We start from the raw sequence: 16,768 nt of genomic DNA, 5'->3' as shown, positions 1-16,768 counted from the left end.
AGTTGTTTGACAGCACCACTTTCTTTAGCTATGTCTATACAGTAACTCAGCATGGATTCACCAAGGGCAAGACATGCCTGACTAACCTAATTGCCTTCTATGATGAGATAACTGACTCTGTGGAGGAGGGGAAAGCAGTGGACGTGTTATTCCTTGACCTTAGCAAAGCTTTTGATAAAGTCTCCCACAGTATTCTTGCCAGCAAGTTACAGAGTTATGGGCTGGATGAATGGACTATAAAGTGGATAGAAAGCTGGCTAGATCGTTGGGCTCAATGGGTAGTGATCAATGGCCCCATGTCTAGTTGGCAGCCGGTATCAAGCGGAGGGCCCCAAGGATCAGTCCTGGAGCTGGTTTTGTTCAATATCTTTATTAATGATCTGGAGGATGGTGTGGATTGCACCCTCAGCAAGTTTGCAGATGACACTAAACTGGGAGGAATGGTAGATACGCTGGACGGTAGGGATAGGATACAGAGACAAATTAGAAGATTGGGCCAAAAGAAATCTGATGAGGTTCAACAAGTGCAGAGTCCTGAACTTAGGAAGGAAGAATCCCAGGCACTGCTACAGACTAGGGACCGAGTTCTGCAGTTCTGCAGAAAAGGACCTAGGGGTTAAAGTGGATGAGAAGCTGGATATGACTCAACAGTGTGCCCTTGTTGCCAAGAAAGCTAACGACATTTTGGGCTGTATAAGTAGGATCGAGGGACGTGATCATTCCCCTCTATTCAGCATTGGTGAGGCCTCATCTGGAGTACTGTGTCCAGTTTTGGGCCCCACACTACAAGAAGGATGTGGAAAAATTGGAAAGAGTCCAGCAGAGGGCAACAAAAATGATTAGGGGGCTGGAGCATATGACTTATGAGGAGAGGCTGAGGGAACTGGGATTGTTTAGTCTGCAGAAAAGAAGAATGAGGGGGGATTTGATAGCTGCTTTCAACTACCTGAAAGGGGGTTCCAAAGAGGATGGATCTAGACTGTTCTCAGTGGTACCAGATGATAGAACAAGGAGTAATGGTCTCAAGTTGCAGTGGGGGAGGTTTAGGTTGGATATTAGGAAAAACTTTTTCACTAGGAGGGTGGTGAAGCACTGGCATGGGTTACCTAGGGAGGTGGTGGAATCTCCTTCCTTAGAGGTTTTTAAGGTCAGGCTTGACAAAGCCCTGGCTGGGATGATTTTGTTGGGGATTAGGTCCTGCTTTTGAGCATGGGGTTGGACTAGATGACCTCCTGAGGTCCCTTCCAACCCTATGATTCCTCATTTAACGTTGTAGTTATGTTCCTGAAAAATGCGACTTTATGCAAAACGATGTTAAGCGAATACAATTTCCCCATAAGAATTAATGTAAATGGGGGGGAGGTTAGGTTCCAGGGAAATTTTTTTCGCCAGACAAAAGACATTATATACATATAGAGTATAAGTTTTAAACAATTTTAAACAGTTTAATATTGTACACAGCAATGAACGATTGTGAAGCTTGGTTGAGGTGGTGGAGTAAGAGGGTGGAATATTTCCCAAGGAATGCCTTGCTGCTAAATGATGAACTAGCACTCGGCTGAGCCCTCAAGGGTTAATACGCTGTTGTTAATGTAGCCTCACACTCGACAAGGCAGAATGGACTGAGGCAGGAGGGCGGAAACACAACAGATGCAGGGCAGTAGCTGCAAACACTTCCCTGAACATGATTAGCACCCCATGCTATCCAGCTGGAGTGCACCACTGCCTTCTCCTGACAGCACATGCAGGGCTGCACAGGTGCTGACTTTCCAAAGTGCTGGGGTGTGTGTGCATGAGTGAGTGAGTGAGAGAGAGAGAGAGAGAGAGACGTGCATTGCCCCTGTAAGTACGCTGACCCCACTTCAAGTACGTTGCTCTTTTAAGCAGATCAGCCAGTTCAGACGGGAAGCAACAGCTTCCAGCAAGCTCCTTCCTTTCTTTCCCTGAGCCTGTCCCCCTCCTCCGCTTTCTGGAGAGGGGTTAGGAGTGGGGGGCAGAGGGACATCCTGATATCAGCACCCCTCTCCCCTCCTCCCCCAGCAAGCAGGAAGCTCCAGGGAGCAGCTCCAAGACAGAGGGCAGGGCAGGAGCAGCACGGCAGTGGGGTGAGGGACAGCTGAACTGCTGCTGGGCAGTTGCTGAGCCACATACCTTACAGGGAATTTATGGGAGCTGAATGGGAGGGGAGCTGCTGGTCCCCACACCCCGGTTCTAATCCCCACAAGGAGGGGCTGCTCTTCCAGAGAATCTTGCAAGCAGTGGACAAAGCAGGCAGCTGCCAAACGATGTTATAAGGGAGCATAGCGCAACTTTAAACAAGCTTGTTCCCTAATAGATCAACGACGTAACAACGAAACAACGTTAACCGGGACGACTAAGTGAGGAGTTACTGTACTATAGACCTTACAGTGGCACAGCTGTACTGCTGCTGCACCGCTGTAAGTAGCTGCTATATGCCGGCGGGAGAGCTCTCCTGCAGACATAGCATTGTCCACACTGGCACTTTTATCTTTAAAACTTACATCAGTCACGGGTACGTTTTTTCACACCCCTGAGCGACAAAAGTTTTGCCAACTGAAGTGCTGGTGTAGACAAAGCCTTAATTTATGGACATATTTAAAGAATTGTTTACCTAATTAACGTACGCAATTTCTATCTAGTGGGGGATGGGGGGGAGGTGTTAGTCTGTGGATGCAGTGTAATGAAAGTGAAAAAATATGTTCAAATGTTCAGCTTCAATTAGCTCACTGAAGACTGAGTTATGTTTAAGAAAGTAGTACAAATACCTGTGGAAAAGAGGTTCGTAGTGGAAGCCAACTACTGAGTGCTAGGACTCCTGCTAATTTCTGATGTGATGTAAGAGCTGTATACAATGACAAGGCACCTCCCTAATCAAGAAATATAAAAACTATTACAATGGTGAAGTTAAACATTTAAATTAAACAGTTATCACCATTACTTCAGGATTTGTGGCCCCTTATATTTACAAACAATATTTTCCAATTTCAACTGATGGATCTGAAAAGTACTTCTAAAAATATCAGGTGACTCCATCCTTATTGTGTTTCAATTATTCTAGATCAAATTTGTTCAGTTTACAAGTAAAATGACAGCACTGTTCTAACTGATAATTGCAAACTAAATCTAAAATCTTGTATTCTTCCAGACTCGTGGTAACATCATTTTTGTTGTTGTTTTAAAAGGAGACTACAGAACAAATTTGTTTAATTCCCTTGATGATACGCAAGCCAAAAGAAAATTTCACTTCCCATAATGACAGTTCTCTCTTTCCTAGTCATTTATCTGACAACAGCCACTTTAAAACCATATAATGCAATAAGGTACATGACAGTAGTTAACACTTTCATTCCTCTACCTGTTAGCATCTGAAGGCAAATGAAAAGGAAAAGCAGAATAGTAGCTTTGTTCACATTAATAATAATAAATAATAATAATTAATGGAGATATCCCATCTCCTAGAACTGGAAGGGACCTTGAAAGGTCATCGAGTCCAGCCCCCTGCCTTCACTAGCAGGACCAAGTACTGATTTTGCCCCAGATCCCCAAGTGGCCCCCTCAAGGATTGAACTCACAACCCTGGGTTTAGCAGGCCAATGCTCAAACCACTGAGCTATCCCTCCCCCCCATTAGTTTTTGTATATTCTTATTAACCAGTTTATCACAAGACAACAAAACGTCTACCGCAGACCTTTGACAACTCATTCAGAAAATAATAATTCCTTCCTTCTGAAGTTCAGATCTTCTATTAACTACATAAAATTCAGACTCAGATTATTTCTGCATTTTGGAATACAAAAAGCAGATGCCTTACAGAATCAAAATGACATGGAAATTTTAGAACTAACCCCTGAAGTTACTATTCATCTTAAACTTAAATTATTTTAATATTACTTTATAGCAGTTTTGTAGTATGTAAACTCATTTTTCACTAAGTCGATTTTTAGAGTCGGAAAAGAATTACTTTTGTGGCCTTTTGGAAGTAAGTCGAAACTAAAGGCCTTATTTTCAGAAATGACTAGCATCATCTGCTCGTTAACAGGATTTCCCAGTTCCAAGGAAATAACTTCAACTTCCCTCCAACAAAGAAACAAACTCCCTTCCTGACAAGTACCTTACCTGAGAAAAGCCTCCCAAAATTATTCTGTTAGAAGGAATTCCATTCTTCACTTCCTGATCTATCAGTACTTTAACTGCAAGTCAAATGAAGTCCATTAGTTAATATGTAGCATTTCCGAGGGGAGTTCAGAAGAGGAGGCGGTATAGGAGGTAAAAGGCAGTATTAATCTCCCCTGTGTCAAGGGAAAGCTGGCAGATGGGAAGTTGATGGAGTATTGCCCAAGCAAAACACTCTGGACCAAAAGTTCTGAGACTAGGGTCAAGAATTCTGGTGCTATAGACACCAGCAGTTCATGCAAGGCCAGAAGTGCTGGTACCAAAATAGAAACTGTTGGGTCAGGGTCACACAAAAGTCCCAGTGCAGAATGGGTGGTGACTTTTGAGCATTTGGTGTCATAAGCATGCTTGTGTGGCTTCAGTGGGCTGTATTTTCTAGAAGGTTTCTAATTTAGTGGGTGATAGGAATGCATCTGACATGTGGGAATACAAAGACTGATCAATGAGCCACTAAATTCACCCACACAATGTAAGAAACTTAAAATCATTTAGTTAACAAACAGACAATATACTATCAGAGACTTTACCATTTTAAATAGTCATTTTAATGTCAGTTTCTAACTTGGCTAATGAGAAAACAGCTGAAAATGAAGGAGCCGTTTCATATACATACACATATTTTATACATCATCTGGGAAACACTCATTTAAAAAAAATTGGAAGATACATTAAAAATACTCATAAATGTACCATGCTCTGCTGCCTGCTTGATCCCAGCTTCATCTTCCTGTGCGTCTGGAGAGAGTCCAATAATATCAAACCTTAAAAGAAAAAGAACACAATTAGATAACATTTATTCACTAGGGAACTAACACACCTTTGTACACTGACATAACCATACAAACAGTAATGAGAAGATCTATTAATGATCACTTTTTCCACACTTTGATGTTTTATTATCCTACAGATCATTATTAAGAATAGGCTCAACCTTGTGTTAAGCTATAGGCTCAATCAGTTTACACCTTGTAAACAGTAGTTATGCAAGTACTCACATATGAGAGCTCAGAAATGACTGATCTTTAAGAGTTTAAGCATATTTCTTTTATTTAATCTAATGGTTTATGGCACAAGGAATTAGATGCTCAACTATATAATTTTTATTTCAGTTGCTGCACTATATAGTAGCTGCACCGGTCAGCTATACTAAACACATTGAGAAATCTTTTAGTGGGAATTAAAAAAAAACTTCAACTTCTCAACGAACTATAATCTCTAAGAATTTTGCCCTCTTCTACCTTGTCAAAATAAAACAGTTCAGTATTTTGATATTTAAGAGGCAGGCAATATATTCTTTGTAATATTTTTGTCCAAATATTAGCAGGCATATGCTGAGAATTAAACAATTCTTTCAGCTAATATAGAAAAGCTAAAAAAAAAAATTGAAGAAAAAAAATCAAGAGAGGGAAGATTTACATAACATTTCACATCCTCACTTTAAAGTAAAAAAATATGGATTTCAACACGATTTTCTATTGGCGCTTCCATTCTAAAAGAAATCAGAGACCACTTTTTTGTAAAGTTTAAATAGTTAATTGTCCACAAAACAATACCACCCATTACTAGTAGTAAATAATAATTCCAGGAATTTTTGTTCCTGTTTTCACAACAAATAATTAAAGGAAAATTACTTACTTTTAGTAACTGGAGTATGAGCTGTGGTGTTTACATGTGTTCCATTTCTGATGTGTATGCACTCCATGTGCTGGAGATTGGAACATTTTAATCAGCAAGGTCCATTGGCGGCATCTACTCTTTTGATGACCTCAAGCCCTGTCTCCTCCCCCCAGTACAGAAAGGGGGCAAACAACCAAACCTCACTTCCCATGCCACTCTCAAGCCCAGTCTATTAGACTCGGCAGTAGTGGGGAAAGGAAGGTGGATCATGGAACACATGTAAACGTATCTCAAAGAACTCCTGTTACTAAAGGTAAGTAACTTTCCTTTCTAGTTTGACTGCTTGTTTGTGTGTGTTCTACTTCTGGTGACTCCCAAACAGTATATAATAAATAAACTCTAGTGCTCTCCTCTAATAAAATAAAGACCGCAACATAGCCCTCTCAAATGGGGCATCTGAACAAGGTACCTGAATGAAAGAGTAATCACTAGGGAATGTATGTATAATACTCCAAATAGAAGCTCTACATATATCAGCTATGGGTATTCTCCCTAAAAGAGGCTCCAGAAGTGGTCTGTGGTAGAATATGAGCTAACATGACCTGAGTTCTAAATGGACCACCCCATAAAGTAACTTATTCAGTGTCACACCCAATTAGAGGTTCTCTGAGTTGAGACTGCCTGACCCCTGGAGCTCTTGACAACAGACAGACAGACTATGGGAGTGCCTTAATGGTCTTGTTGGAGTTAAATAAAAGGAGGAAGCATAGAGGACATCCAAAAACTGAAACACAGCCTTGCCCTTGGATGAATGAGGCGGGGGGTGGGGGGGGAGGGAGAAACACACTTAAATGAATGGATTTATTTAAATGAAAATTAAGGGATTACTCTGAGTACAGATGTAGGGTGAGGCTAACGTGTAACTTTATCCCTGTGAAAAGTCATATACTGCGGTCCTGGCATGACAGCTTGCAATTCAGACCCTGAGTGTCAATGTGATTGCAAACAGGAATTCAGTCTTCAGACAAATGGAATAATGAGCACAAGGCTAATGGTTCAAATGGATGTCCCCATCAAGCTGGTAAATAACACATTAAATTTCCAACATGGAGGGAACTGTTTTAATAAAAAGAAATCCCCTTAAACCTTTCACAAAAACTTTTAAACTGAAGGATGAACAAGCTGTATGGCAATTAAGAACAATTATTCAACTCTGTTACCCGACAGTTTCCATTTTATGAAGTGTAGTGATGACACATCTGAATGAATAGTTGTCCCATTGTTCTGGGTAATTAAGTCTGGTAGAAGAGACAGAGGTACTGAAGGTGTTACCAAGAGATTTCTTATTACCGTGAACCAGTACTGCCTTCACATTTCTTGTTCTGTTCAGTTGCAAACAGATCCATAAGGGGAGCACCCCATTGATGACAGAATCCTTTATGAACCATAAGTGATTCTGAGAAAAATGCCTATTTAGATGTCTGTTGGTGTGTTGTGTAGGACTGGAAGATAAAGGTGCAGATAGCTGTATATTTTGCCTTCAGATTCCATAGAAGGATTGCTTTCCTGCATGAGAGCATTGATCTGGTTCCTCCTTGTTTATGTAAGAACTGACAATAACACCATGTTCTTTTTGTCAACTCTGAACTTTGTTATGAAATAGAAAGGACATGCAGAGAAGCTGTGTCAGTCTGAGCTGTAGGACACTTATATGAAGCCAACCCTCTCTGACACCACTGACCCTGTACTGTCAAGTTGTCAAGATGGGCTCCTCAACCGAACAACAAAGCATCGGTCACTGTTGACTTTGTGGGAAGCGCTAGGGAGAACAGAATTCCTTTGCAGACCTGATGTGGATCTTTCAATAAGGGAGTTCAAAACTTCTTGAGGGATGCATACGCCTATATCTATTTTGTGAACAGCCAGGCAATAAGCTATCCATAACCACCCCTGACGACAATAAGGATGCAGTCTGCTGAATGGAGTCAGAATACATGAAGCTGTGTGACCTAAAAGCCGAAGACATGTCCTTGCTGTGGTACATGGATTGTTTCCCCACTTGATTTATCCTCTCTAGTATGGTGTCAAACTTGGTCTGCAGCAGGTATGCGTAAACCGTCATGGAATCGATTAGCGCCCCAATAAAGTCTACCTTTTGTGTTGGATTAAATGAGACTTTCACGTTCACACTCAACTCCACTGTGCACAGATGTATGACATACCGAACGCTGTTTATCACCTGTCTGAAAACAATCCTCTCGCCAAACAATCACTAAGATATGGGTAAAAACATATTTCTCTTTCTGCAATGTGCTGCTACCATGGCCAGACAATTTAGTGAAAGTTCTTGGGGCCATAAACAAACCAAAAGGCAGCATTTTGTACTGGTAATGTGTTGCCCACTACAAAGCACAGGTATTTCCTATGTGCTGTATGGAAATACGCATTTTGTAGATCTGGAGCTGCAAACCAATCTAGAAGATCTAGGGAAGGAAGTGAGAAGGACAGTGTTACCATTAGGAATTTGAACTGGCAAACAAAGAAATGCAGATCTCAGATCCAATGTTGGACACCAATCTCCCAATTTGGGGGGGGACTAGAAAAATATCACAAATAGAACCCTTTTCCCCCCAACTGTGGGTCGAAATCTCCTTTATATCACAAAGAGCCAAAAGAAACGGACCCTGTTGTTGAAGAAGACTCTCATGAGTGGAGTCCCTAAAAAGAGATGGGGAAGATGAGTTGGGGGTGGAAATGTCTTGGAATTGAATAGAGTAATCTTTGGAATTATTTCCAGTACTCCACCTGTCGCTGGTGATACTGTTCCATGTTCTCTAAAATAATGTAAACGGTACCCAAAGAGGGTAGGGAAGGTATAAAGATCCTCTAAGATTGGTTGGCAGCTCTCGATATACACATCAAAATTACTATTGAGCCAGCCTTCGCAGCATTTGAAGTCGATGAAGGTCTCCTCCTATGTATATATGGTTTCTTCTTAGAGAAATCTGATGTTCTCGGATAAAGATGATAGAGTAGTGACAGTCTGTTTCGCTTGAGTATGATATCAAGACTGCTTCTTGTAACGGGAAGCATAGCTGCCTAATGTGTGACATGGTACGAGACAGTCCTTCAATGTAACAACTTGTCAGTTTTAGAACGGAACAGATGATTCCCTTCAAAGGAGGGTCTTCCAGTGTAATCTGAATCTTGTTTGGAAACCCAGAATGCTGCAGCCATGACACGCTGCCTAATTGCTGCTGCCATGGACTTTGATGCTGCATTAGCAGCATGACTGGAAGCTTGTGAAGAGGGTTTTAACTATTAATTGACCCTCCATAGACAGAGATTTAAATTTCTCTCTGATGTCTAACAAAGGTTTATCAAAATCTTCAGCAACTTTGCTCTACATAAGGTAATCATAACATGATAGAAGGACCTGATAATTCACTATGAGAAGTTGAAGACTAGCTAACAAATAACTCTTCTTTACTAAGAGGTCCACTCTTTTCCTGTTCTCCTTTGGAGTAGTTCTAAAAGACTGATGTTTCAACTTCTCTTGAGCTGTGCCAAAGACCCTGAACAAGATGCATTTAGAAATATTCAAACCCTATCAAAGGGACTTAACACCTTTTTTCAGCTATCTTACAGGTTGGCGATAGATGCTAGTCTGCCACAATAGCTAGATTGGTTCTAACAAGCCTTCATTTAAAGGTAAGGCAAGTGTATATCCTGTAGAGAGATATGCAAAATGTCCAATAGATGTCCATTTTGTTGAACAGTCTGAGCTGGGATCGCCAAAGTTTCTGTCATTCTGTGGACCAATTCCTGAAATGACTTATATAATGACGATGCCTCAAGAGGAGCCATATGTTCACGCTGTGAAGACGTGGATGGAATATGCTCTAGGATAGTTTCAGAAACTTGTTGCAGAAGTACATGTTCATTTGGGCCTGGTCTACACTACGACTTTAATTCGGATTTAGCTGCCTTAATTCGAATTAACGCTTGACCCGTCCACACAACGAAGCCATTTAATTCGAATTAAAGGGCCCTTTAATTCGATTTCTGTACTCCTCCTCGACGAGAGGAGTAGCGTCAAAATCGGTATTGTTAATCCGAATTAAGGTTAGTGTGGCCGCAATTCGAGGTTATTGGCCTCCAGGAGCTATCCCACAGTGCACCATTGTGACCGCTCTGGCCAGCAATCTGAACTCGCATGCACTGGCCAGGTGGACAGGAAAAGCCCCGGGAACATTTGAATTTCATTTCCTGTTTGCACAGCGTGGAGAGCACAGGTGACCACAGAGAGCTCATCAGCACAGGTAACCATGCAGGCTGATAATCGAAAAAGAGCACCAGCATGGACCGTACAGGAGGTACTGGATTTGATCTCTATATGGGGAGAGGATTCAGTGCTAGCAGAACTGCGTTCGAAAAGACGAAATGCCAAAACTTATGAAAAAATTTCCAAGGGCATGATGGAGAGAGGCCACAATAGGGACACAGATCAGTGCCGCGTGAAAGTCAAGGAGCTCAGACAAGCCTATCAAAAAGCAAAGGAGGCAAACGGTCGCTCTGGGTCAGAGCCGCGGACATGCCGCTTCTACGCTGAGCTAAATGCATTTCTAGGGGGGGCCGCCACCACTACCCCACCTCTGACTGTGGATTCCGAGATGGGGATAATCTCATCAGGTACACCTGATGATTCCGTGGAAGGGGAAGAGGAGGAGGAGGACGACGAGCTGGCAGAGAGCACCCAGCTCTCCGTTCTCCCCAACAGCCAGGATCTGTTTCTCACCCTGACTGAAGTACCCTCCCAAGCCTCCCAAGCCAGCACCCAAGACCATGACCCCATGGAAGGGACCTCAGGTGAGTTTACCTTTTAAAATATAAAACATGGTTTAAAAGCAAGCATTTTTAATGATTAATTTGCCCTGAGCACTTGGGATGCATTCGCAGCCAGTACAACTACTGGAAAAGTCTGTTAACATGTCTGGGGATGGAGCGGAAATCCTCCAGGGACATCTCCATGAAGCTCTCCTGGAGGTATTCCAAAAGCCTTGCCACAAGGTTTCTGGGCAGTGCAGCCTTATTCCGTCCTCCATGGTAGGACACTTGACCACGCCATGCTAGTAGCAAGTAATCTGGTATCATTGCCTGACAGAGCCTGGCAGCGTATGGTCCCGGTGTTTGCTGGCATTCAAGCAACATCCGTTCTTTATCTTGCTGTGTAATCCTCAGGAGAGTGATATCGCTTAGGGTAACCTGGTTGAAATAAGGGAATTTAATTAAGGGGACAGAGGTGGCTGTTCCTACTGGGCTGTTTGCCTGTGGCTGAAAAGAAATCCTTCCCTGCATTTAGCCAAGTGCAAAGGGGGGGGGGAGGATTGGTTCAGAGCTTTTCGCGTTTTGCTAGCAGGGATCTTCCCTGATACCAGCCACGCGGTGGGGGGAGGGAGAAAGCACTCATCCCAGAGAATTCATGGCGGGTGTGGGGGGGGTGTTAGTTTGGTTCCTGCAGGGATCTTCCCTGATACCAGCCACGCGGTGGGGGGAGGGAGAAAGCACTCATCCCAGAGAATTCATGGCGGGTGGGGGGGGGGGGGTGTTGTTAGTTTGGTTCCTGCAGGGATCTTCCCTGATACCAGCCAGGCGGTGGGGGGAGGGAGAAAGCACTCATCCCAGAGAATTCATGGCGGGTGGGGGGGGGTGTTGTTAGTTTGGTTCCTGCAGGGATCTTCCCTGATACCAGCCACGCGGTGGGGGGAGGGAGAAAGCACTCATCCCAGAGAATTGGATGGGGGGGGGTGTTAACCTTCAGCAGCAGAAAACAAGCTAACAGGAAAACTGCAGCACAACGGGCTTTGCTTGGTATGTGGGAAAGCAGGGCGCAGAAGCCTAAAGACAGTGGCTTACCATGGCAGCATGCAAGGTGAATTCTGTTGCCCGGACCTGCGTCTGTGATCTCTAGCAGCAAAGCCACAGGCACTCAATATTAAGAGGCAAAATGCGACCTTGCACAGAAATCACATGTGCTATGTAATGTGAATAGTGTACACCGTGAAAGAGTATAAGCATTGTTCTGAAAAATGTATCCTTTAAAAAAATTCTCTCCTTTTTTCACTCCCTCCAGCAGGTGCAAATGTTTCAAGCCTCCCTCCTCCTTCCCGAAGGCTATCCCAGATAAGGCGTCGTAAAAAAAAGACAAGAGAAGAGATGTTTGCCGAAATCATGCAATCCACCAGGAATGAAAGAGCTCATCTGAATGAGTGGAAGGAGACGGTTTGCAAGTATAGGAAAGAAGCCAGTGACCGTGAGGACAGGAGGGACCAACGTGAGGACATGAGGGACCAACGTGAGGACATGAGGGACCAACGTGAGGACATGAGGGACCAACGTGAGGAGAGGAGAGACGCTCGAGATGAGAGGTGGCGGCAGGAAGATCAGAGGAGTCGGGAAGCAACGCTGGGGCTGCTGCGTGAGCAAACAGACATGCTCCGGCGTCTGGTGGAGCTTCAGGAACGGCTGCTGGAGAACAGAGTGCCGCTACAGCCCCTGTATAACCCCCCTACCTCCTCACCATGTTCCATAGCCTCCTCACCCAGACGTGTAAGAACACGGGGGGGGAGGCTCCGTACACCCTCCCATTCCACCCCAGTGGACAGCCCAAGCAAAAGGCTGCCATTTTTTTAACCTTTTTTTTACTGGGCTTTTCCTTCCCGCACATCCTCCTCCCAAACCCCACTCAGGTTCTGTGCCGCTACAGCCCCTGTATAACCCCCCTACCTCCTCACCATGTTCCATAGCCTCCTCACCCAGACGTGTAAGAACACGGGGGGGGGGGGAGGCTCCGTACACCCTCCCATTCCACCCCAGTGGACAGCCCAAGCAAAAGGCTGCCATTTTTTTAACCTTTTTTTACTGGGCTTTTCCTTCCCGCTGATCCTCCTCCCAAACCCCACTCAGGTTCTCTCCCTCTTTTTATAATCAATTAATAAAGAATAAATGATTTTTAAACAATGGTGACTTTATTTCCTTTGAAAGCAAGCTGGGGGAAGGGGGAGGGTGGGTTCCTTACAGAGAATGAGTCAATAAAGGGGGCGGGTTTTCAGGAAGGATAAACAAACATAAATTTCACACTGTAGCCTGGCCAGTCATGAAACTGGTTTTCAAAGCTTCCCTAATGCGCAGCGCTTCATCGTGTGCTCTTCTAATCGCCCTGGTGTCTGGCTGCGAGTAATCAGCAGCCAGGCGATTTGCCTCAGCCTCCCACCCTGCCATAAAGGTCTCCCCCTTGCTCTCACAGAGATTGTGAAGCACACAGCAAGCAGTAATAACAATGGGGATATTGGTTTGGCTGAGGTCTGAGCGAGTCAATAAGGATCGCCAGCGACCTTTTAAACGGCCAAATGCACATTCTACCACCATTCTGCACTTGCTCAGCCTGTAGTTGAACAACTCCTGACTCCTGTCCAGGCTTCCTGTGTATGGCTTCATGAGCCATGGCATTAAGGGGTAGGCTGGGTCCCCAAGAATAACAATTGGCATTTCAACATCCCCCACGGTTATTTTCTGGTCCGGAAAGTAAGTCCCTTGCTGCAGCCGTTTAAACAGATTGGTGTTCCTGAAGACGCGAGCGTCATGAACCCTTCCCGGCCAGCCCACATGGATGTTGGTGAAACGTCCCTTGTGATCCACAAGTGCTTGCAGCACCATTGAGAAGTACCCCTTGCGGTTTATGTACTGGGTACCCTGGTGCTCCGGTGCCAAGATAGGAATATGGGTTCCATCTATTGCCCCACCACAGTTAGGGAATCCCATTGCAGCAAAGCCATCCACTATGACCTGCACATTTCCCAGAGTCACTACCTTTCGTAGCAGCACCTCCGTGATTGCTTTGGCTACTTGCATCACAGCAGCCCCCACAGTAGATTTGCCCACTCCAAATTGATTCCCGACTGACCGGTAGCTGTCTGGCGTTGCAAGCTTCCACAGGGCTATTGCCACTCGCTTCTCAACTGTGAGGGCTGCTCTCATCTTGGTATTCTGGCGCTTCAGGGCAGGGGAAAGCAAGTCACAAAGTTCCATGAAAGTGCCCTTACGCATGCGAAAGTTTCTCAGCCACTGGGAATCGTCCCACACCTGCAACACTATGCAGTCCCACCAGTCTGTGCTTGTTTCCCGGGCCCAGAATCGGCGTTCCAAGCCTATAACCTGGCCCATTAACATCATAATCTCCAAAGCACCGGGGCCCGCGGTCTCAGAGAATTCTGTGTCCGTGTCCATGTCCTCATCACGGTGGTCGCTGCGCTGCAATCGCCGCCTCCTCCTCCTCGCCTCTTTTTTCTGGTCCTGTGTAAGCATAAACTCCACGAGAAAGCGCGAGGTGTTTATAATGTTCAAGACTGCGTTCTGGAGCACAACGGGATCCATGCTTGCTGCGGAATGGAGTCTGCAGAGTTCACTCAGGAAAAAAGGCGCGAAATGGTTGTCTGCCGTTGCTTTCAGGGAGGGAGGGGGAGGCTGTACCCAGAACTACCTGCGACAATGTTTTTTGCCCCATCATGCACTGGGGTCTCAACCCAGAATTCCAAGGGGGGTGGAGACTGCGGGAACTATGGGATAGCTATGTAAAAGCTACCCACAATGCAACGCTCTGGAAATCGATGCTACTACGGTAGCTTGGACGCACACCACCGAATTAATGGTGACTAGTGTGGCCGAATACATTCGAATTTATAAAATCGGTTTCCTAAATTCGAATTATATAAATTCGGATTAATCCTGTAGTGTAGACATACCCTTAGAGTCTGATGTGGAGAAGAGTCTGGTTCAACAATATGTACAAGATCACTGTGATTGCTTTTGCATGACGGGTGGATCCTTGGGTAAAAGATATCTAACCCTGGAAATCGAAGCTGAGGAAAGTTTTGATTTAGGATATGGCACCAGTGAAGTGAAGCAGTTGGTCCACATGGATGAAGTGAATGTGGCCAGGGCAGGGGGTACTACCTAGAGGCTTTTGAACTAACATGCCTGTATATTTACCCTATGTATGACCTGACTCTCAAACATATGAGTCATAAAAAGTTACTCCCAAAGGGTAAGAGGGTAAAACATCCCCATTATCAGAAAAGGAATACCCATCCTCTTAGAAGAAGAGGATGGGGTGCTGCTCATGAGGGATTTGGAGAAATACCCACTGATGGGGCTCACCACAATAACCCCCAGGTGACTTAGAAAGCATCCCAATTGACAAAACATTTACTAAGGGGCAGTCAGGCTCCGAATGAACAGGCACAGACAGCTGCTTCTCTCAGGCCACCTGAGGAAGTCAGCACTGCAAGGGCCTGTAACTGAATCAGTGCCAGAGCAGCATGCTCAGAACGAGCCCATGCTGCAGACAGCCAAGAGAGTTGTCCTGCACTGGAGAAACATGCTCAGAATGGACTGGTGCTGAAGACAGATGAAAGAGCTGACCCAGCACCCAAAGCAGATGGTGCCAGCAGCAGACTGACAGCAGCCAGCAGAAAGCTCTGCTCCAGTGCTAACAGACACCGGTGAGGCTTTCTCAGCTGCCTCCTGCCAAACTGATGTATGAGGAGCTGCTTTCAGAGATGCCTTCATCCCAGAGACAGCAGGGAGTGAGCCAAACCTCTTTCTTTGTGAGATCTTCCTTTGCACTCCTGAGAAGAGTGATACCTGTTACTGCTCGCAGCTGCCGACACAAAAGCAGCCAGACCCCTGGAGGTTAAGGCAGTTACCAGGACATTTTTCACTGAGGATTGTCCCAGACTGGGGGATTCTATATTCCACCTGCTTCAGAGACCGGCCTCATATTTTTCTCAAAAAGGAATAACTTCATCCTGTTGTCCTAGATGTAGCTGCCCTCTTGGCGAGGGTATTACAATCCTTATGTTTTTCTTTTACATATCCGGAACCTAAAAAGTAAAGACAACTTAAATGTGTGTCATACATGGGCGTACCAGCCCCACAGGACTCAAAATGTAAAGCCCGGGGTTTCTGTCCTGACAAAATATCAGACCCTCCCTTTAAAGGGAAGAAAATAAATCTAAACAAAGCTAAAATTACTAAAAACACTACACTAAATACCTAGTCTAAATAACTATTTACACAATCCTAATAAAATAGGTGACTGAAAAAGGGAGTGGGGACACTGCTATTTGGGTCCACCTCATAGCCAGGAGCAGCTGAAAGGAAATCAATGTCAGTTGGTTGTTCCACCCCCTTTCTACCCTCGGGGAGCAGGGCTCAAGGTCATCAAAGGAACAGGTATGACCAAAAGATATAGCTGACTAAAGCATTCCCAGCTACAGCACATGAGGCACATGCACACCAGAAGTGGAACATAAGTAAACAAGCACACAAAGAATACAAACTTTCAAGCAGATTGAAGACTATTATGTATATTATACATTTGATGTTTTCAATTTTAAAAGTTGCTTTTTCCCTGTCTGATGACTTTTCTTTCTTCTCAGAGCTAGTATTTCTTTTTTGCTTCTGATGAGACAGTTTGACACTATTAACGAGAAACCTTTGTTAGAACGTTTGTTCTGCATTTACAGTTGATTAAAACTAGCAATTCAAGCTCATCCTTGAGTTAAGTCCAATCAATATAAACACTTATGACTTTATATATGATCATTTCTAATTCAGAAAGTACTTACCAAGATGGCATGGCCATATTCATGTTCAGAGAAACTGGCATAACTGGCCTAGAAATTGAAAATTAATATTGGTATAATTTAATACAAAGGTTTGTTGACATAACACCACACATCAGATAACTATTTCTGCATCGCTGCAAGATTTCAGGTTAAGTTGTAAAGCTAGATGTTTCCTATATTTTCATCCCATTTTTAAAGCATGACCAGTGTTAGCTCTCTCATTTTTACATGAGTTAGACCAATTTTGGTCTTTTAGCAGAACTACAACA

General features: G+C 44.3%; 1 protein-coding gene across 3 annotated transcripts in view; it reads right to left on the bottom strand.

Annotated features, from left to right (window-relative positions):
* The window catches only part of LOC135874958 (transcription elongation factor A protein 1), a 101,587-nt gene that overhangs the window by 67,732 nt on the left and 17,087 nt on the right, over positions 1-16,768 (bottom strand). For 2 of the 3 annotated variants that reach the window (XM_065399913.1, XM_065399917.1), the window contains exons 4-7: positions 16,500-16,547; positions 4,885-4,955; positions 4,138-4,211; positions 2,787-2,888 (exon numbers count right to left, since the gene is read on the bottom strand). In XM_065399913.1, the coding sequence (XP_065255985.1) occupies positions 2,787-2,888; positions 4,138-4,211; positions 4,885-4,955; positions 16,500-16,547 (295 nt within the window). Of the gene's footprint in view, positions 1-2,786; positions 2,889-4,137; positions 4,212-4,884; positions 4,956-16,247; positions 16,321-16,499; positions 16,548-16,768 lie in introns of those variants that run through there. The other variant, XM_065399916.1, reaches the window with a different exon arrangement.

Source organism: Emys orbicularis, chromosome 2, assembly GCF_028017835.1.
Source record: "Emys orbicularis isolate rEmyOrb1 chromosome 2, rEmyOrb1.hap1, whole genome shotgun sequence".
Lineage (NCBI taxonomy): Eukaryota > Metazoa > Chordata > Testudines > Emydidae > Emys > Emys orbicularis.
The sequence above is the reverse complement of the archived record's forward strand: the minus strand, read 5'-3'. Positions and strand labels throughout refer to the sequence as shown.